The 23,206-nt window shown below is 41.5% G+C and overlaps 1 protein-coding gene across 1 annotated transcript in view; it reads left to right on the forward strand.

Moving 5' to 3' along the window:
* Positions 1-23,206, forward strand: part of RAB3B (RAB3B, member RAS oncogene family) — an 89,567-nt gene that overhangs the window by 61,856 nt on the left and 4,505 nt on the right. The window contains exons 3-4 of the mRNA XM_007535153.3: positions 5,333-5,451; positions 9,534-9,658. Of these exons, the coding sequence (XP_007535215.2) occupies positions 5,333-5,451; positions 9,534-9,658 (244 nt within the window). The remainder of the gene's footprint in view (positions 1-5,332; positions 5,452-9,533; positions 9,659-23,206) is intronic.

Raw genomic sequence — 23,206 nt, forward strand, 5'->3', positions numbered from 1 at the left:
GATACACTACCTCTGCATTGATATCTACCATAATCCACCCAAACCACTATGTTTTTACATTACCTGACTTATATGATACATTTTCTTTAGATTCCTTATCTGGTACTGATAACATATTGCCAAATTACAAGTTAGACCCCTCTCCAGAACTTTACCGAGGCTTTCTGAGGGCAGGGGTGGTACAAGTCCCATTTTTATATCATACAAAGTATGGTTCAAGGCTAAGGCAATATATTGTAATAGGAGACTTGGTTTATTTATTTTTTTTAATTTATTTGTAAAACAAAAAATATCGACAAGGCCATAGGATAAGACGGGTACAATTCCTTACAATTCCCACTACCCCACTACCAGACTTCTGTATCCCACCCCTCGCTTGAAAGCTTTCTTATTCTCTATCTCTCTGGGAGAATGGACCCAGGATCATTATGGGGTGCAGAAGGTGGAAGCTCTGGCTTCTGTAATTTTCCTCTACTGAACATGGGCATTGGCAAGTCGATCCATACTCCCAGCCTGTCTCTCTCTTTCCCTAGTGGGGCAGGGCTCTGGAGATGTGTGATTCCAGAGTATGCTGGTGAGGTTGTATGCTCAGGGAAGTCAGGTTGGTATCATGGTAAGCATCTGCTTCTTGGTGTCCAAAAAGCACTAAGATATAAATAAGAATAAATAATAATCATCAGGAACCTAAAAGCAAGAATATAGCAGATGAAATTTGGTGGGGGCTCCATTTTGGAAAAAGCTAGTAGGTCTATTTTAGGTATATTCCAAGGGGCCCATGATTTTACTAGTTTTGCCTGAGCTTGACAGCTAGTATGCGTGTGGAGCCAGGTTATTGTCTGGGGAGATGGTGTCATAGTTGGAAAAAAGGACTAGAAAGCTGGATCAGGGAAGAGAGTAGCTCCCAAATATGGGAAGAGTATATAAATATTGCTAACTGTTGCCCCCACTGATTGGATTTGGGGCATATATTCAGTGCAAGAGCCTGTGTAACCTCTACATCCTTGTAGGTCTGAGCTCGCATTCTGTGGTCATAGCTGGGAACATTCTTTTTATATATATATATAAAGGAAACATTGACAAAACCATAGGATAAGAGGGGTACAACTCCACACAGTTCCCACCACCAGAACTCCATATCCTATCCCCTCCCCTGATAGCTTTCCTATTCTTTAACCCTCTGGGAGTATGGACCCAAAGTCATTTTGGGATGCAGAAGGTGGAAGGTCTGGCTTCTGTAATTGCTTAGCTGGGAACATTCTAGGCTGCACCTATTGCTGGACCCATCTTCCTCGAGTGGAAGAGGAATTTGTCCCAACCTCCTTTCAGAGAATGGGTCAGTCCCTACCATTATTGATCCATATTGAGGGCAAGGTCCTGTAGTGCCCCACAGAAGGGTCCACTATGTTGTTTCTGTGATGAAGATGACCAGGTACAGTGGAGAGAGGGATCTGTTAGAGGTCTAGACCCATCATGTTTGTGTGGGAATCCCAGGATTCCCTGACTAGGGTTCCGACAGATGAGGTGGCCTGGTAGTAACCAAAAGAACCACCATTAAAGTATGCTGGTCTCTTGCCCTTATCCAGCTTTTGCAGTTCTTACTTTGGCAGACTTGTTTTGAACTAAAGTCCTGACACGTTGTAGTCTTCTCCCTGAACGTCAGTTCTTGTATAAGTAAAATGAAAGTAATATGTCCTCTACAAGGTTTTTAAAAGTTTATTTCTGATTTATTTCCATGTGTTTATCTTTATTATAGTTATAGATGGTGTTAAGTAAATGCCTGTGGACATTTCTTTATTATTATTGATTGAGGTGTAGTGGTATGGGTATTGAACTTAAAATCAGAAGCCCTAGATTTGAAGCGTAGCTTTTCTGACCTTGTTAAAGTCATTATCCTGTTTGCATTCTCAACTATAAAATGTAAATAATTGTGGCAACAACTACACAAGAATTTCACAAAATTTAAGTGAAATCAGAGGTGAAGAAATTTGAGGGATGTTCAAGTACCAGTAAAACTGCAGTGATGCAGATACGGACTGGTCCCTCACATGAGAATTGTGTGGAAATTGTGAAGTATCCATTGTGTGCAGGAATTTTATTGTTGATTTAACTTTCTCTTGCATGCATACACATTTGTCTAACTAGACTCTGAGCTCTTAAATAAAGAATTGTTTTAAGACTGGTTACATAGCATAGTGGCCATGCAGAAAAACCTTCATGCCTGAGGCATCAAGGGTTCCTAGTTCAAACCCTACCACTAGAAGCCAGAAGTTAGTATTGCTCTGGTTAAAAAAAAAAAAAAGCAATTCTCTTAGTCATTTTTAAGTAAGAAATCTTACCTTTCCTTATATAAAAATAGCACATGTTTATTGTATAGAAAATAAAACACCATGGTGTATATTACACCTAAGCAAAGGACTCTGGGGAGGGAGGAGGAATGGGAGGAGAAAACTTTGGGAGCCTGGTAATGAATTGTACATATGTGTCAGTGAATGCACCATCAAGCATTAACTCCCTTAATAAAAAGGAAAAAAGAGGGGGCAGGCGGTGGGGCAGCGAGTTAAGTGCACATTGTGCAAAGCCAAGGACCAGCTTAAGAATCCTGGTTTGGGGAGTTGGGCTAGCACAGTGGGTTAAACGCACATGGTGCGAAGAGCAAGGACCAGCATAAGGATCCCAATTCGAGCCCCCCCTTCCCCACTCCCCACCTGCAGGAGGTTCGCTTCACAGGCAGTGAAGCTGGTCTGCAGGTGTCTATCTTTCTCTCCCCCTCTCTGTCTTCCCCTTCTCTCTTGATTTCTCTCTGTCCTAACAGCGACGACGTCAATAACAACAACAATAATAACTACAACAACAATAAAAAAAAACAAGGGCAACAAAAGGGAAAATTTAAAAAAATTCTAGTTTGAGCCCCCGCCTCCCCACCTGCAGGGGAGTCACGTTACAAGTGGTGAGGCGGTCTGCAGGTGTCTTTCTTTCCCCATGTCTGTCTTCCCCTTCTTCCTCGATTTCTCTCTGTTCTATCCAACAGCAGCAGCAGCAGCAGCAGCAATAATAACAATGACAACTAGGGCAACAAAGGCAACAAAGAAATGGGAAAAAGGGCTTCCAGGAACAGTTGATTCATAGTGCAGGTACCGAGCCCCAGCAATAACCCTGGAGGCAAAAAATAAGTAAAATAAAATAAAGCCTTTTAAAAAAAAAAAGGAAAAAAGATTTTGTCAATGTTTTCTTTTTATAAATAAAAAAATTAATTAATTAATTAAAAAAGGAAAAAAGAAAACACATGGAGAAAATTTAAATCTTGGTAATTCTTTTCTCTCATGTAGAAATAGTCACTGTTAATTATTTGTTATGTTTCTTTTCAGCTTTCTGGAAATGATATAATTAGAAAACTGATATTGTATCACACATACAAGCATTGGTTCATGTCACTGAATATTCTTATGTAAATAAATGAAGTACTTATATATATATTTTAATATTTATCTTATTTATTTATTCCCTTTTGTTGCCCTTGTTTTTTTATTGTTGTAGTTATTATTGTTGTTGTCATTGTTGGATAGGACAGAGAGAAATGGAGAGAGGAGGGGAAGACAGAGAGGAGGAGAGAAAGACAGACACCTGCAGACCTGCTTCACCGCCTGTGAAGCGACTCCCCTGCAGGTGGGGAGCTGGGGTTCGAACTGGGATTCTTATGCCGGTCCTTGTGCTTTGCGCCACCTGCGCTTAACCCGCTGCGCTACAGTCCGACTCCTGTACTTATATTTTTAAAATTCTCTTGTGATTGTATAAGCTGCTGATACATTTCCTTTGCCTAAATAAAATGTAAACAAACATTTTGTTCACAAATAGTGTCTGATTTTCTATATTTCTGGGAAGAGTTTTCAGATGAGAAACTTCTGAGTCAGTGGGTTTGAATATTTTTAATGCTCTTGAGACTTCTAAATCAATTTCCTGAGATATTGAACCAAGTTCCTTTCCCACCAGCAAGATATGAGATAGTGCATCTCAGTATGTCCTCCTCATCTATAAGGAAGAAATACCACTAGGAAAAAAGTGAAACCTTTTTATTTATTTATTTTTTAATTTTTTATTGGGGAATTAATGTTTTACATTCAACAGTAAATATAATAGTTTGTACTTACATAGCATTTCCCAGTTTTCCATATAACAATACAACCCCCACTAGGTCCTCTGTCATCCTTCTTGGATCTGTATTCTCCCCACCCACCCACCCATCCCAGAGTCTTTTACTTCGATGCAATATGCCAATTCCAGTTCAGGTTCTACTTGTGTTTTCTTTTCTGATCTTGTTTTTCAACGTCTGCCTGAGAGTGAGATCATCCCATATTCATCCTTATGTTTCTGACTTATTTCATTTAACATGAATTTTTCAAGGTCCATCCAAGATCGGCTGAAAACGGTGAAGTCACCATTTTTTATAGCTGAGTAGTATTCCATTGTGTATATATACCACAACTTGCTCAGCCACTCCTCTGTTGTTGGACACCTGGGTTGCTTCCAGGTTTTGGCTATTACAAATTGTGCTGCCAAGAACATATGTGTACACAGATGTTTTTGGATGGGTGTGCTGGGTTCCTTAGGATATATCCCCAGGAGAAGAATTGCAGGATCATAGGGTAGGTCCATTTCTAGCCTTCTGAGAGTTCTCCAGACTGTTCTCCACAGAGGTTGGGCCAATTTACATTCCCACCAGCAGTGCAGGAGGGTTCCTTTGACCCCACACCCTCTCCAGCATTTGCTGCTGTTACCTTTTCTGATGTATGACATTCTCCCAGGAGTGAAGTGGTATCTCATTGTTGTCTTTATTTGCATTTCTCTGACAATCAGAGACTTGGAGCATTTTTTCATGTGTTTCTCAGCCTTTTGGATCTCTTCTGTGGTGAATATTCTGTCCCTGTCCTCCCCCCATTTTTGGATGGGGTTATTTGTTGTCTTGTTGTAGAGATTTGCAAGTTCTTTATATAGTCTGGTTATTAGCCTCTTGTCTGATGTATGGCATGTAAAGATCTTCTCCCATTTTGTGAGGGATCTCTTGGTTAAAAGTGAAACCTTTTTAATAGAGTAATTGTTCATTTAGATTTCTTCTGTGAATTGTTCATGCCTCTTGACTGTTTACCGTTAGGATTTTAATCATTTTCTTATTAATTTGTGGAAGTTTTAAGACCATCTTATCCTAGTTAGTGAAATGTTTGACATATAATAGGTGCTCCTTCAATATACTTTGGATTCTGAGTAAGTTGTCCTGGGGGGTCATTTAGGAATAAGAGCAGGCCTTCTAGGAGGTTAACTCTATTATTTCTCTACTAAGGACACAGCTGGTCAAGAGCGATATCGGACCATCACCACAGCCTATTATCGTGGGGCCATGGGCTTCATTCTGATGTATGACATCACCAATGAAGAGTCCTTCAACGCTGTCCAAGACTGGTATGAAACATATTCATTCACCGAAGTGTTTAGGAAAAACTATGTGTTAAATCCTAATATATATATCCTATACTAAGAAAATATGGATCAATCAGTTAAGGGTCCTATCTTCAAGAAGTTCACAGATAAGAGGAGAGGATGATCACTAATCAGACTGAAAAATACCAAGTATAGTTATGAAAAGAGGCACCATGGCTGTGGGGACCTAGTAGATGACTCTGTCCCCCAACTGGGGTTTCAGAAAAGGTTGTCCTGGAGTTGCTGACAAATAGATTGCATTTTGTAAAGCAAGCAAGCAAATAAACAGAAATTAGCCAAAGGGATAAACAGATAAGAATTTCCCAGAGAAATTAGCATAGAAGGGGGCCAGGTGGTGGCGTACCTAGTAGAGCACACATGTAACAATGCATAAGGACCCAGGTTCGAGCTCCCAATCCTCACCTTCAGGGGGAGAGCTTTGTGAGTGGTGAAGCAGTGATGCAGGTGTCTGTCTCTCTCCCTCTCTATCTCTCCCTACCCCCTCGATTTCTGGCTATCTTTATCCAATAAATAAAGATAATAAAAATTAAAAAAAAAAGAAATCAGCATAGATCTTCCAAGGTAAAGAGGCAATATAAGAGGATAAGAAAAACAGAGGTCATGAAGGGTTTTATTTTTTATTTATTTATTTTTTGCCTCCAGGGTTATTGCTGGGGCTCGGTGTCTGCACTACAAATCCACTGCTCCTGGAGACTATTTTTTCCCTTTTGTTGCCCTTGTTTTTTTTTTTTAATTTTAAAAAAATATTTATTTATTCCCTTTTTGTTGCTTTTTATTGTTGTAGTTATTGTTGTTAGTGATGTCGTTGTTGTTGGATAGGACAGAGAAAAATGGAGAGAGGAGGGGAAGACAGAGAGGGGGAGAGAATGATAGACACCTGCAGACCTGCTTCACCGCCTGTGAAGTGACTCCCCTGCAGGTGGGGAGCTGGGGGCTGGAACCGGGATCCTTACACGGGTCTTTGTGCTTTGCGTCACCTGTGCTTAACCTGCTGTGCTAACTCCCGACTCCTGCCCTTGTTGTTTTTATTGTTGTTGCTGTTACTGTTGTTATTGCTGTCATTGTTGTTGGATAGGACGGAGAGAAATCTAGAGAAGAGAGGAAGACAGAGAAGGGGAGAGAAAGATAGACCCCTGCAGACCTGCTTCACTGCCTGTGAAGTGACTCTCCTGCAGGTGGGGAACCGGGGGCTCTTATCGGGATCCTTATGCTGGTCCTTGCGCTGCGCGCCACGTGTGGTTAATCCACTGTTCTACCACCCGGCCCCCGTGAAGGGTTTTATGTTTCAAGGCAAGGAGTGTGGATTTTATCCCATAAGTGATGACACTTGAATAGCGAACCAATAGATTCCGATGAATATTTCAGAGAAATCATCCTGCTCAGAGTGGTAAGCGAGTCTACATACCACTTCCCTATGAAGCTTATCCCTGTACTAGGCTGTGCATCCAAGACCACATTCAGTCCAAATCTGTGAGGATTCAGTGTATGATGGAAATCACAACTCCCAAGGTCTGGCTGGACTTGTGGCTCTGCCTGTGGACTCGGAAATCACAACTCCCTCTGAACACTGAACACTTGTATCTCTCTTCTTGGGCAAAACCCACTAAGAGAGCATGAGGAGAAAGATGGGTGAGATGGAGGAGCCTGTGACCCTAATCAGTGGAAAAGATGAGGATAGAGAAAGTGGAGTATCTGTGTTGCTGCCTTTCTTTAGAAGCAGAGCTGCTGGGCTGACGGGGTACCCACTGGTCTTAGTCAGTGTCAAGCTTCTTCTGCTCTGCTTTGCTCAGCAGCTTCTCTTTAAGGACTTCTTGCTTCCAAGGAACAGTTGCCATGACTATGTGAGACACTGTTGGTGCCTTGGAGTCCTGAGCTAAGAGTGATTTGCGGATTGTTTGCTGCATAGCCACCCCCACCCCAGTAGTAGTTCTAGTACCATCAGATGTCTATCATTCATGGTCTGCATTTTCCTTCTCAGCTTCTCAGTCATTCTCTTCTTTCTCCCCTTTCCCTTTTTATAACCCCTCTCCACCTCCACTCTCTTACCCATCCTTCCCTCTTTCTCTCCCCCCCTTCCTTTCGTTCCCTCCAGGGTTATCACTGGGGCTCTGTGCTGGCACTACAAATCCACTGCTCAGTGGCCATTTTCCCCATTTTTATTGGATAGGACAGAGAGAAATTGAGAGAGGAAGGGGATATAGAGAGGGTGGGAGAAAGACAACTGCAGACCTGCTTTACTGGTTGTGAAGTCCTTGTGCTTAGTACTATGTGCACTAAACCAGGTGCACCATGACCCAGCCCCCTCCTTTCTGCTTTTTATTCCCTCCCATGATTCAGACATGATATTACCCCCTTTACTCCTTCCTCTCTTCTTTCCTCCCTGCACCTCCCGCCATGGAATTATTAGCTAGCTCTTCAAGTGTCTCCACACTGCTCATTTCCTGTTGGCCTTGACCTCCTTCCTTTTCTTCATCATCCCTGTTCATTCTGCCTTTGGGACATAGTGACTTTAACACTTGGTGATGATTCCTCTAAGAATAACCTGAGTTGCTAATCTGGGAGCTGAGAGTGAATGGCGATGGGAGGAGGGAGGAAGATGACAGGAAGACTGTAAAGAAATATGGAGAGCAGGCTCTAGTTACCTGCCTTGAGGCTGAATAATGACTGTGTACCTCTCCCAAGCCCTGACCTTTGAGTTTTGTCTCTGGGAAACTTAGTCAAATCCTAGATTCCACCTGATACTAAGCCCCAACATAGAACCTGGTACACACACACACACACACACACACACACACACACACACACTGAATGAATTTTTTCCTGAGGGAATAACTTCTCACCTTTAAAGATGGTTGGTGGTGAGATCAGCTTTAGGAATAGATTAGTAAAATGTTCAGATTATAGTCAAGGTTGAGTTAGATTGAATGTCCATGTCAGGACTTAACTCTATTTAATATTTGCTTCAGCACTAGCCATTGCTGCTTCATATATTATTCAAACATTTACAACACTTCCTCTGTTTTGTGCTCTTTGTTGGGGACTGGAACCTCAAAAAAATTTTTAATCTGCCTTTCCCCTTAAGGAGAGACATATAAATCCAGCCAAGTATAGAAGTGCCAAGGTAAAGATGTAAAAGATCACAAGGGAAAATTATCTTTTCTTCCAGATGGTGTAGTTGGTGACAGAGGTAAGCCTAGTCCCACAAATGATTCTCTGTAAACTGGGGAGACATATTATCGTGCTTATGTAAAATGTCTTTCATGCCTACGTCCCAGGTTCAATCTTCAGCACCACTATAAGCCAGACTTTAAAAGTGGCCTAATGAAAAAAAAAAAAGTCTCCATAATATAAGGGCTTTATCTTATGTTCTCTGTTAAAGTTTTGTTTCTCATGATAGGAATAATATATGAGCACTTTCAAAAATTGGAAAATATGGAAAGGAATAATTTTTTAAGTTCCATAGTCATCCTATAGGAAGGAAACCACTGTGGAGAGTTAGATTTCTACAAATAATGTGACCTCAGTGAAGAAGCCTCCCTGCAAGAAACTGTGGTCTTGGTGGATGAGTAGTGTGGGGAAGAGATTCTTAGGATACCAAAGACATAGTCATGGGGAAAAAACAAAACAAAAAAACCCTTGGAATAGATGAGAAAATCTGTGAAATGGGATGAAGTGTGATGAGACTACAGAGACAGAACTCCTAACTGAGGGATCCATCATATAGCTAGTTGAAAGGTGAGGACAGGGAAGCCTGTTAGCAAAGGACACATCATGGTCAGAAAGTCATTTTAGAAAGAGCTCTGTGCTTGGTGAAGAGAATGGGTGGGAAGAGATCGGAGAAAGTCTCCAAAAAACTGGGTAAGACTTGGACTTACAGGTCAGCAGGGATAGATATATATCTATCTGTCCTTTGTTGAGTTAACTTGACAGTAACTTGAGTGTTGTAACCCCCATGGGAGAATAACAAATTTTGGGGGGGAATGTCACAGAGTCCTTTCCAACCTAGGGGGATGTTATTAACTACTTCTTTTGTGTCTCTTAAGGGCTACTCAGATCAAGACCTACTCCTGGGACAATGCACAGGTTATCCTGGTGGGAAACAAGTGTGACATGGAGGAAGAAAGAGTTATTCCCACTGAGAAGGGCCGACTTCTTGCAGAACAGCTTGGTATGTGAACGTAGCATGTAGGTGTGTATGTATGTGTGTACATATATGTACATATATGCCCATGGGATTGGGGCAAATGAGAGAGTAATGCATGTTTGTATTTTTGACACTAAAGAGTATGTTGTGATTGTGAATTATGTATCTATGTGCTCTGTGTTTTCCATTCTATATTTGTGTGATGTACGTGTGGGCTTGGTGCTAATGAATTTTGCATTATTCATGACTTATAAACGTGTTTTTTATTATAGTGACTGTGTAAGTATAATTTTAATTTATTAACTTTGTTACCTCCTTTCACAAAAGGTTTGAGGTGTCATGTGAAAATCATCATACTACATTACCTTTTAAATTTATTTTAAAATATTTTATTTACTTTAATAAGATATGTATTTTATTATGTATCTTTAATAAGGTATATCTATCTCTCTTTATCTTTCTCTCCACATATATATGTTATGTAATATATATATATATGTGGAGAGAGAAAAAGAGAGAGAGGCAGGCCAAAGTACTGCTTAGCTCTGGCTTATGATGGTATTCAGGACTGAGCCTGGGACCTCAGCCTCAGGCATGAAAGTGTTTTTGCATAACCATTATACTATCTCCCTGGCTCCATTACATTTCTTTTTTCATTTATTGGATAGAGACAGCCAGAAATTGAGAAAGAAGAGGGTGATAGGAAGGGAGAGAGACAGAGACACCTGCAGCCCTGCTTCACCACTCACAAAGCTTTCTCCTTGCAGGTGGGGACCAGGGCTTGAACCTGGATCTTTGTGCACTGTAACATGTGTGCTCAACCAGGTGCATCACCACCGGTCCTTTTTTTTTTTTTTTTTTAATGTGAGAAAATTGGAACAGAGGAAAAGCAAGGATAGGAGAAAAATAAAAGAAAGACCAAGGGGAGTCGGGAGGTAGCGCAACGGGTTAAGTGCACATGGCGTGAAGCACAAGGACCATCGTAAGGATCCCAGTTTGAGCCCCAGCTCCCAACCTGCAGGGGAGTCGCTTCACAGGCAGTGAAGCAGGTCTGCAGGTGTCTATCTTTCTCTCCCCCTCTCTGCCTTCCCCTCCTCTCTCCATTTCTCTCTGTCCTATCTAACAACGACGACATCAATAACAACAACAATAACAACTACAACAATAAAAAGACAACAAGGGTAACAAAAGGGAAAATAAATTAAAAAAAATAATAATTAAAAAAAATTAAATAATTAAAAAAAAAAAAAGACCAAGGGTGAGATAAGTTTGTTACTGCAAGTTCTTCAGAATATGTAAGAGTTGGGCCAAAGTGTTGAACTTTTTTTTTTAATATTTATTTATTTTCCCCTTTGTTGCCCTTGTTGTTTTTTTCATTGTTGTTGTAACTGATGTCATCATTGTTAGATAGGACAGAGAGAAATGGAGAGAGGAGGGGAAGACAGAGAGGGGGAGAGAAAGATAGATACCTGCTGACCTGCTTCACCGCCTGTAAAGTGATTCCCATACAGGTGGGGAGCCGGGGGCTCAAACTGGGATCATTGTGCCAATCCTTGTGTTTGGCGCCACATGTGCTTAACCCGCTGCGCTACCACCCAACTCCCCAAAGTGTTGAACTTCTTAGCAACCTTAGCAAAGAGAGAAACTATCAGTTGCATGGTTCAGAGATGGTCTTTAAAATAACTGCACTATTACAGAGAAGCTCTGCTTTTCATTAGTAGGTACAGAGTAGACTCTGGAAACTGAATGTGGCAATGTTCTTACCAACAAGCATCTACACAGCAGTGACAACACAGAGCCTTTCAGACCCTGCCTTACAGTTTTTCTCAATGTAAACTGATGCTCCTTCACCAAAACACAATTCACAACAAAAGTGATTGTATAAATGGATGGAACAATGTGGTTCAAATACTCAGTTCAGTGGTACTCTGTCATTGTCCAATCTTAAAGCATCTTGATTCTTGTGCTTTATTGAGATCCAGGTCCCTTAGTTACGTCTCTGTGCCCTCATAGCTTGGCTCCTAGCAATGCTTGCTTAAAACAGCAGTTTTCTTTCCCTCTCTCTTTCTTTCCTCCCTTCCTCCATCCTCCCTCTCTTCCTCCTCCCTTTTTAAAAAAATTATTTAAAATATTTTTCCCATTGGGATTCAGTGTAAGTTTTCCTTAAAGAAATCTTCTTCAAGATAGATGCATTATCTTCTTAGCTTCTAGCCAGGTTAAGTATTTCTCACAACCTAGCTGTTGTGTGTATGAAATAAGGAATTTAAAAGTATTTTCTGTGGCTGTTTCTGAAATATAGATATTTGGGCTGGTCAGTGGTCAAGCTGTGTAATATATACATGTGTGTTGTATGAGTACATGTGTTGGGAAGTGTCCTATGTCTTTCTTCCCTTTGCTATTTTTTAGGGTGATCTGAAATAGAAATTAGCAAATTGGAGGTGCTTAATATTAGGGATGTTGGACAATTATGGGTCGCTCTTCTCTTTCTCTCTCTCTCTCTCTCTCTTTCTCTCTCTCCTTCCAGGGTTATTGCTAGAGCTTGGCACTGGCATTATGAATCCACTGCTCCTGGCAGTCATTGTTATCATTTTATTGGATAGGACAGAGAGAAATTGAGAGAGAAGGGGATGACAGAGATGGGGAGAGAAAGATAAACACTAGCAGACCTGCTTCACTACTTGTGAAGCGACCCCCCAACTACAGTTGGGGAGTCAAGGGCTTGAACTGGGATCCTTGCATAAGTCCTTGCACTTCGTACTATGTATGTTTAACCCAGTGTGCTACCGCTTGGCCCTGCTCTTATCTTATTGCAGAAATTCTCAGGGTCCAGAAAGTGCCTCCATCCTCTTGCAATTCACAAAACAGTAAGCCTGTGGTAAAGCCTGAACTTAGGTGATGTCAGGCTATTTTCTAATGCCTTTAACCAACTGTTCCCAAGGGGATTCCTTGCACTGCTCCTGGAACAACTGTGTCTTCTCTGTTTGGAATGCTTTCTTCTACTCCTCATTCCCTTACTCTCATCTAATTGGTGAACTCCCACAGTTTTAAAAATGATTCAAGTTCATGTCTTCTCAGAAATCCTTGCTACTGCTTAGAGCTCTTTGCTTTATGCCCCCACTTAATGTGACCCATCCACATGCCAGTCACTGTCTCCATCATACTTGGGTGCACTTGCTTATTTGCACACCTCCCAAAAACTCCTTGAGTACAGAAAATGAGTTTTGTTTGTTTGTTTTTTACCAGAGCACTGCTCAGCTCTGGTTTATGGTGGTGCAGGGGATTGAACTTGGGACTTTGGAGCCTTAGGCATGGGAGTCTGTTTGCATAACCATTATGCTATCTACCCCTGCCCTAGAAAATGAGTCTTGTCTATCTTTGTACATACAGTGCCTATCAAATGACTTGATACAAAAGAGGCACTGTAAAATTTATGTTTTGATTAAATTTTTATGATGTTAAGCTTTAGGCTCCTTTATTTACATCAGTCCAATTAAGGCTTTCTGAACACCTACTCAATGTCAAGTGCTATGCTTTGTATTCTCTGAAGGACTGAACATGATCTGTGTTTTGACAAAGGGATGTATTGAAGATTGTGGGAACATAGAAAGAGCACCTAACTCAGTTGGGGTCAGAGAACATGATGGCCAAGATGAGCCTTGAAGACAAGTAGCAGTAGTCAAGGGAGGAGGGGAGACAAGACATTCCAGGCAGGGGAAAGAATACTGGCAGAGACAAGGAACAGTGCTGTGTGTGTGTGGGGGGGAACGACCCATAAATTGATGAGTGGTATGAACCTGGCGTTATCTTTCTCAAAGAGAGGAACTTATTCACTGAAAGTATGCAATATGGCTTTCTTTACACATTTTTATGTACATTAAATACACAGCCAGTATGTCAAGTCACAGGACTGAACTTTATAAAGTTTTATATTAGGAAAATAATATATCCAATATCCTAAGTCTTTACAGTGAAAATTTATTTTTATTTATTTATTTATGCCTCTAGGGTTATTGTTGGGGCTCAGTGCCTGCACTACAAGTTCACTGCTCCTGGAGGCCATTTTCCCCATTTTGTTGCCTTTGTTGTTATTGTCACTGTTGTTATTGCTGTTATTGTTGGACATGACAGAGAGAAATCAAGAGAGGAAGGAAAGACAGAAAGTGGGAGAGAGAAAGATAGGCACCTGAAGACCTGCTTCACCGTTTGTGAGGCAAACTTCCTGCAGGTGGGTAGCCGGGGGCTTGAACCAGGATTCTTATGCTGGTCCTTGTGCTTCACACCATGTGCGCTTAACCTGTTGCGCTACTGTATGGCTCCCAAGCTTGATTAAACATTTGTTCAAGGATGGGGGAAGATAGCATAATGGTTATGCAAAGGGACTCTGATGCTTGAGGCTTTGAAGCCCCAGGTTCAATCCCCTGCACCACCATAAGCCAGACTGAGCAGTACTCTGGTAAAAATTTAAAAAGTAATAATAATAATAATAAAACAAACATTTGTTCAGTATTTATAATGTACCAATTACTACTCTAAGTAATTTAGACTCATTTGACTTAATTTTCTACAGATCTCTGACAAATGCACTTTTTAGAAAAAAAAATTCTAGGGTATTTGTTTATAGCAGGTGAGAAAACTGAGGCATGAAGGAGTTTAAACAACTTAAGATCATAGAGCTTTAGGTGGGGCCAGAATTTTAATCCAAGCTGTAGTCTAGCTCCATAACCTATGGTCCTAACCATCTAACATCACTATACAATAAATATGGTGACAATAAACATGGGTTCCACACTGTGTAAAATGCTTTCATTCACTAGCTCATAAACTGAGGATCAGAAAGGTTAAATAAGAGCTGGGGAGATAACGTAATGGTTATGCAAAACAACTTTCAGGTCTGAGATTCTAAAGGTCCCAGGATTGATCCCTAGCACCACCATAAGATGAGCACTGCTCTGGTAGAAAAAAAATATGAATAGCACAGAATGGTCACAACAAGATGGAGAAGATTCTATAGAAGAAAGGTTAACTAATCTGCGTAAGATTGCCTAATTAGAAAAGGGGTATAGTTGATACAGACCTATCAGACTTATTTAGGAACACAAGTGGAAGTGAGATTAATTCGTAGTGCAAGGCTTTAAGAGGAGCTAGAAGAGGGCCTTATAGTTTTAGACATATTTGGGCTAGTATAACTCACCTGTCCTACACAACTTCCTTGGCTCAATGGGCCACTCCCCAGGCTTTGCCTGTGTGAGGTCCTAGGTTCAGTCATCAGTATGACACAAAAGACATTTCCTATCAACAAAAGTATGGTAAGTTCTATATGAGTTAAGACTTGCTACGGCAGGAGTCGGGTGGTAGTGCAGCAAGTTAAGTGCATGTGGCGCGAAGCGCAAGGACCAGCGTAAGAATCCCGGTTCAAGCCTCTGGCTCCCCACCTGCAGGGGAGTCACTACACAGGCGGTGAAGCAGGTCTGCAAGTGTCTGTCTTTCTCACCCCCTCTTTGTCTTCCCCTTCTCTCTTGATTTCTCTCTGTCCTATCTAACAACGATGACATCAATAACAACAATAACTACAACAACAAAAAACAACAGCAACAAAAGGGAAAATAAATTAATTAATTAACTGATTAAAAAATGACTTGTATGACAAGTGATATTATCCCAACTAAAGCCAGGTCTAATAAAAATAGAATTTATTTGCATCTGAAGCTGGAAAATTCACTAGACCCAGGATTCACGTGAACTGTTCATTTCTTAGCTTTGCTTGTCCTTTCATCCTTTTTTCAGTTGCCAGCCTTTGCATGGTTAATAAGATGGAGTATGGCAGCTCCAGATTCATATTTTTCCAATCCTTGAAAAAAAACCAACCAACGTATATCAATTTCAGAGGAGATAGTGACTTGCCACCCTATGTCAGTCCTATCATAATGACTTGAGAAGGCAAATATTACAACCTCAAGTTCTACCACAACTGTTTAAAATAGTTCGCCAAAGGAAGGAATTATGAGCAAATAAAAGTAACGTAAGTCCTGTGAAGAAAGTAAACACTAGAGACCTACTTTTAGACTTGAGAATCAAGATTTTCTGAGAAAGTATCATTTAAACTGAGAACAAAAGGACAAGAAGAAGCCAGGAGCAGGGGAAGAGAGATGTGCTTGCCAGAGGAGTGATGCCTGATACTGATATAATTAGCAACTAGCATTTATTAAAGTTGTGAGGCTGTAGAGATGCTGAAGCAAGTAGATCTTTGGGAGGACAGAGAAGTGTCAGGAGTTCCTGCCTCAGGAAGCATGGCCTCCTTGCACTCCCCAGAAAGAGCTTACTTCTGAGTGTGACTGGGAATGGTATGATCAAAATCAGTGTTGCTATTATATGTTGTTGTTGTTTTTCCTATAACCCTGCTTAGTTTATCTTCTAATTCCTATCCCCAGTACCATTTTTAGTGATTTTTATTTAAATTATACTAAGATGGGCTGGAAAAATAGCTCACTTGGTTAGTTCACCTGCTTTGCTGTGCATATAACCCAGGTTTGAGCCTGGTCCCCAATTCATTTGAGAAAGCTTCAGTGCTGTGATGTCTTTCTCTTTCTCTTTATTTATCTTTATCTAAAAAAGTCAGTTTGAATCAGTTAAGCTCCAACAATGACAACAAAGTGAAAAAAAAAAAAAGATTATACTATGGCAATATGTAATCTGAGCCAGGTATTTATACAAGTAAGAAAGATTAATTTCTCACTCACCTTACATGCCAGGTACAAGTCAGCTGTGACTCTGTTCCATTTGTCTTCTTACTCTGTAATGGTTAAACCACTCAAAGGCTTTTTTTTTTTTTTTCACTTTAGGGTTATCTCTAGGACTCAGTGCCTGCAAATCCTCTGCTCCTGGAGGCCATTTATTCCCATTGTCCTTGTTGTTACTATTATTATTGCTGTCATTGTTGCTGGACAAGACAGAGAGAAATGGAGAGAGGAGGGGAAGACAGAGGGGGGAGAGATAGACACCTGCAGACTTGCTTTACCACTTGTGAAGCGACTTCCCTGCAGGTGGGGAGCAGGGGGCTTGAACCAGGATCCTTATGCCAGTCTGAGTCCTTCCCACCATGTTTGCTTAACTCTCTGTGCTATTTCCTGACCCCCCACTCAAAGGCTCTTAAAGCCTCTGATGGGGAGCTTGGAACACAACTGCCAATCAAAGCAAGTCACACAATCAAATCAGATGCTAAGGGTTATACAGACACACCAGAGGATATATATCCATTCTTCCTACAAGGAGGCTCTGCCAGCTGTTTGGTTTGGGTGAGAATGTACAATTCTCTACAGAAAGGACAGTGAATCTGTCACAGTCACTGTACACATGGCAGACACACATCTGGAAATAAAATATTAGTTTCATCATCCTTTGGGTAGATAACTGTACTAGACCTTATTAATCTTTACTCTTCTCCCCTTTCTCTTTTCCTGTAACAACAGAGGAAGTTGACCTTGCAGCATGTTTTTTCCAATCTCCAGTAACTAAGCCATTCAGGGTCTTGATATTAAGCCAGTGAAACTCGTCATTGTATTAATTAGATCCTTTTCAGTTCCAACAATGTAAATCTAAGCTAAAATCTCTTCGATTATAAGGATATAGCTGAAGTAAATGGAAGAGAAGATCATTGGAGTTGAGACAGTCAAGAAATTAAGCCATAATGTAGGATAAATTGACCACATAAAACCCGGAGTTCCTGTGGATGCAAACAAGTCTGAGTCAGAAAAGTAGATAATGAATTCCTTCCCAAAATGAGTAGTGATCAGCACGGTGAGACCCTAAGACCAATTAATAACAGAGTCAAGGCAGTGAAAAGCTAAGTGAAGAATAGACTTGAACATAAAAGTAGAGGAGAAATGTTCTGGGGTAGTATGAGGATGAGGAGTGGTGTGTTTACCTGGTTGCAAGATTTATTTATTTATTTATTTATTTATTTATTCATTTATTTTCCTTAGAGCACTGCTCAGCTCTGGCTTAGAGTGGTATGGGGGACGGAACCTTAGACTTTGGAGTCTCAGGCATGAGAATATTTTTTGCATAACCATTACACTATTTCCCCCAGACAATTAATTTTTTTAGAATTGCCACCAAGGTTATTGCTAGGGCTCAGTGCCTGCACAATGTACCTGTAGGCCTTTTTTTATTTTTTTTTTTTGGGGGGGATAGAGACAGAGATAATTTGAGAGGGGAGAGGGAGATAGAGAGGCAGAGAGGAAAAGAGCCACCTACAGCACTGCTTCATTGCTCATGAAGCTTCCCCCTTGCAGGTGAGGATCAGGGACTTTGAACACAGATCCTTCCTTGTGCATGGTAGTATGTGCACTCTACCAGGTGTGCTACCACCTTCTGCCAACTGGTTGCAAGTTTTTAAACAGAAGTCTGAAGTCAAATTCAGAAGATAGTACTGTGAATGTAATGGGTTTGTAGCACCTGCCTTTGGACAAGATAAGTAAACAAGATAATGAGGGTGAGAGGGTATCATTTCAGATTCAGTTAGAAGTGGGACCCATTAACGATAGCAGAAACCCTATTGTTCTGAAACCAATTAGAGGAAAGGAAAGACTAGGGCCTAGCCTGATTAATTGGTTGTCATCTTCCTGACCTTACTATACACTCAACTTCTGAGATTCATTTTAATGAACCTGAGGAAAAGGTTACCATTTGGATGTACTAATGAAGAAACTTCCAGAAGTCTGACAGTAATTTGAGGCTGTCTTGCTAGCAAAAGAAATACATGGCCTGGCTATGTGCATGAGCTGGCTACTTGAATCAGAATTCTCACACCTTGGGTGCCTCTGAGTACCTTTGAATTGACAATTAAGATGTCTCTCTTTTTCATTTTTTATTTGTGACTAGTAGTGGGTTAGAAGGTTGTAAGGTTACAGGGGTTAATTCCACACCACACGCACCACCTAAGTTCTGTGTCCAGTGATAACCACTGTCTTCTCACTAAGTATTAAAAACAGTTTGTTTGCTCTACCCCCCCCAAGTTTATGTGTATCTGTTCTCTACATTTTACGTATAAGTAAAACCATCTAGTCTTTCATCTCTTTACTTATTTCACTAAGCATATAGTCATCTCCAGTTCCACCCATTTTATCCCAAAGGACACAACTTCACAAGACATCTTTTTGGAATGGCATCCAAGCTCTCTATATTTGTCATTTATTGCCTCACCTCTCACCACTTTGGGCTTTCTGCTCCAATGATAACAACTGCTACAGTTATTCTGACATATACCAAGGCTGTTCTTTAGGATGGAGGAGATAGCATAATGGATATGCAAATATACTCTCATATCTGAGGCTCTGAGGTCCTGGGTTTAATCCCCATGCACCTCCATAAGCCAGAGCTGAGCAGTGCTCTAAAAACATGCATACACATGCACACACGCACACACACACTACCAACAACAAAAAAGCTATTTTATTTTATTTTATTTACCAGAGCACTCACTGCTTAGCTCTGGTTTATAGTAGTGCAGCGGACTGAACCTGGGATTTCAGAACCTCAGGCATGATAGTCTCTTTTGCATATCCATTACGCTATCTACCCCTGCCTAATAAGGCTGTTTTTGTCCTCATATCTGTGCTTCTGCTTTATACTCTACCTGGTGTGGTGTTCATATAAACATTCATAATCATGTTTTTTTCTCTAGCAAGAGCTGCTTAGAAGTCAACTTACCTAAAATGTCTTCCCTGATTCCAGGCTCAGCTGCCTCCTCTGTGCCATGACAATCCCAACTTCCACCATTCTAATATTTATCACAGTAATATTGCCAGTGCATCTCTCCCACAATACAATAGGAATTCCTGAAGAATGAGGACTGTGTCTGATTCACCCCAGTGTCCTCAGTGCCAAGTACGGGGTCTACTGTCTTACTGAGCTAAATTCTCATAACCCAACTGTCCATATCCTCTCAGTCACACCTTCCCACCTCCTTGATTCATCATCTGTTCACTCAACCAACACTCATCTTCCTTCTCCAGCTCTACTGGGGCTCAGATGAACAGTAGTCTTTGCTTTGAGAGTTCATTGTCAAATGAGTGCCTACTGTGCGGCTTTACACATGCTATGACACAGAGAAGCACAGAGTAGAGTGAAGAAGCTGTATCTGGGGGCCAGGAGGTGGCCCATTTGGTTAAGCACACATAGTACCAAACACAAGGACCTGGGTTCAAGGCCCCAGCTCCCCACCTGCAGGGGGAAAGCTTCACAAGTGGTGAAGCAGGTCTGCAGGTGTCTATCTTTCTCTCTCTCCCCCCACTCCCTCAGTTTCTCTCTGTCCTATCTAATGAAAAGAAAAAAGAAAAAAAAAAAAAAGGCCATCAGAAGCAGTGGATTCATAGTGCTGGCACCAAGCCCCAGCCACTGGAGGCAAAAAGAAAGAAAGAAAGAAAGAAAGAAAGAAAGAAAGAAAGAAAGAAAGAAAGAAAGAAAGAAGAGGAGGATAAAGAAGAAGAAGAAGAATCCATATCTAAACTGAGTTCTGAAGAAATTAGAGTAAAAATTTTACTTAATTGGGTGGTGGCGCAGTGGGTTAAGCGCATGTGGTGCAAAGCGCAGGGACCGGCGTAAGGATCCCAGTTCGAGCCCCTGGCTCCCCACCTGCAGGGGAGTCGCTTCACAGGCAGTGAAGCAGGTCTGCAGGTGTCTATCTTTCTCTCCCCTTCTCTGTCTTCCCCTCCTCTCTCCATTTCTCTCTGTCCTATCCAACAACGAATTGCGTCAACAAGGGCAATAATAATAACCACAATGAAGCTACAACAAGGGCAACAAAAGGGGGAAAAAATGGCCTCCAGGAGCGGTGGATTCATGGTGCAGGCACCGAGCCCAGCAATAACCCTGGAGAAGGAAAAAAAAATTTTTTTACTTAATTGTGCCGTGAAAGGCTCTCATCTTCACAAACTTTTTTTTTATTTGATAGGACAGAAAGGAATTGAGAGAAGAGGGGAAGGAATTGAGAGAAGGTGGGAAAGAGACAAAGAGACACCTGCAGACCTACTTTACTGTTTGTGCAGCTTTCCCCAGGCAGGTGGGGAGCGGGGCCTTGAATAGGAATCCTTGCACTTTGCACTGTTTGCTTAAGCTGATGCGCTGCCACCCAGCCCCTTTTCACTAACTTGAAGCTTCCTCTCACCTTGTTAACCCCTTTTCTCTCTTTTGTAGCATAGGACAGAGATAAATTAGAGAAGAGGGGAAGGTAGAGAGGGGGAGAGAAAGATAGACACCTGCAGACCTGCTTCACTGCTCGTGAAGTGACCCCCTGCAGGCTCAAACTGGGATCCTTGTGTTGGTTCTTGTACTTTGTACTATGTGCCCTTAACCTAGTGCGCAACTGTCCACCTCCTCCTCCCCCCCGCCACTACCACCACCACCACCACCACTCTCTATTGCAGACCTGCACAGCCTCTAGTTTGCTCTACCTGAGTTAGAGATATTGTATTGTGTTCTATCACTGTTTCAACTGAGAGAAAAACAAGGGCTTGTGGGTATGACCTTGGCTTATGCCCTTTCTATAAGCTTGGGTTTCCCTCTCTGTATAGTGATAGCCCTTGCTTTGCCTCAGTCCCCCTTGCAAGGCTATGTTAAAATTGCATTTTGGGGGGCCAGGTTGTGGCACACCTGCTTGAGCGCACATGTTACAGTGTGCGAGGACCCGGGTTTGAGTCCCCGGTCCCCACCTGCAGGGGAAAAGCTTTGCAAGTGGTGAAGCAGGTCTGCAGGTGTCTCTCTGTCTCTCTCCCTCTCTATCTCCCCTCCTACTCCAAATTTCTGGCAGTCTCTGTTGAATAAATAAATGAAGTTTTTGCCTGGGAGGTGGCGCATTGGACAGGAGGTGGCACAGTGGATAAAGCACTGGATTCTCATGAGGTCTTGAGTTCAATCCCCAGCAACACATGTACCAGCATGATGTCTGTTTTTTTCTCTCTTTGCCTATCTTTCTCATGAATAAATAATTACAAAAAAAGAATCATTTATTAAACATAAAGATAATAATTTTTTAAATTGCATTTGTGAGCTGTTAAGGATTATTTATACACACAGGAGTGATAGGTATTCTGATTAGTATATCTTTTCTCCACAACTAGATTTGGTCCCTGACACTCAGCACAAGACCAGGCATAAAGTCAATGTTTAATAAGGATCTGATTTATTGATTATCCAGAATGAGGAAGAAAAAGAGGATTTATCCTAAAGACTATAGGAGATGATAGAGAAATGGTAACTAACGTGGAGTGCTAACATAAGAGAAATACCAGGGAGCCGGGTGGTGGTGCACCTGGTTGAGCACACATGTCACAGTGTGCAAGGACCATGGTTCAAGCCCCTCCTGCAGGGGAAAAGCTTCCAAGTGATAAAGCAGGGCTGCAGGTGTCTCTCTCCCTCTCTATCTTCCCCATCCTCTCAATTTCTGGCTGTCTCTATCAAATAAATAAAGATAAGAGAAATACCACATACACCACATGCCAACCATTTCACATATTTCTAGGTATTTAATTCTCATTATCATCATATGAACTAGGTAATATTCAGCCCATTCTATGGATGAGGAAACAGACTAAGAAAGCAGGCCATTTGCCCAAGGTCACACAGTTAGTGGCTCCATTTAAATTCAGGCTGTCTAGCCCCTGGGCTTCTCCCCATGGCCCACCTGCATAATGTGGCATGTCACTGTCTCCCTGCATCCCAGCTCCGCAGAAGGAATTTGTGCCCCTGACCTGGACCTACTTCTTTGACTTCATCTAAACTGACTGTAAAAGCCTAGTTACCTCCATACCTGTTTTATTCTTTCCTGGGGAAGCAATATAACCCCCAGTCCTCCACAGACATTCACATGTGATAAGTCAGTCAAAAACCAGGAGTCAATTTTCTTGATATCCATTAAGGGAGTGCTATATGCTGGAGGGTCTGTAAACTGGGCTTCTAAGACCTGACGATAATGAGTCAGTACAGCCTCTTTCTTTATCACATGCCCACAATTAGCAGCCACTGCTGCATCTGCCTTTCTCAGTCTGGGAAATGGGCCACAGGAGAGGCTGTCAAGCAGAGGTGGGTTGGCAGGAGTTGTGAATACCTTTAAGCTGGTAAGACAGAGGGAAGAACTTGAGGGCTTCAACTCTTTCTGTGGGTAATGGAGATCACAGAGAGGAGGGAGGAGGAAAACAACCCCCTCCTTTGTGGGGAAAGAATAAAAGAAGGGGTAAAGAGGTGAGAAGAGCAAGATGAAAGAAAAGTAGAAAAGAACTGTCATAACAGAAAGCTTCAGTACAGCAATTTATCCGTCATCTCATTCAATCTTCCCGACAGCTTTCAGCCAAAAGACACTTAGTATTCCTTTCTGACAGACACGAGCCAGAAACTCAGAGAGGTTAAGTGATTCAGAAAGTTGAAGTGAGTGGCCCAGATTCAGACATGACATGATAGTCAAATGAAAGCAAAGGAGGCCAAAGAGACTTGTAAAGGGAAAAAAAAAATAAGATAATGTTCAGGAAGAAAAAATAATTGGGAAGGACACAGAAATAGGAGTCAGTCAACCCCCTGTCT

This window comes from Erinaceus europaeus, chromosome 13, assembly GCF_950295315.1.
Source record: "Erinaceus europaeus chromosome 13, mEriEur2.1, whole genome shotgun sequence".
Lineage (NCBI taxonomy): Eukaryota > Metazoa > Chordata > Mammalia > Eulipotyphla > Erinaceidae > Erinaceus > Erinaceus europaeus.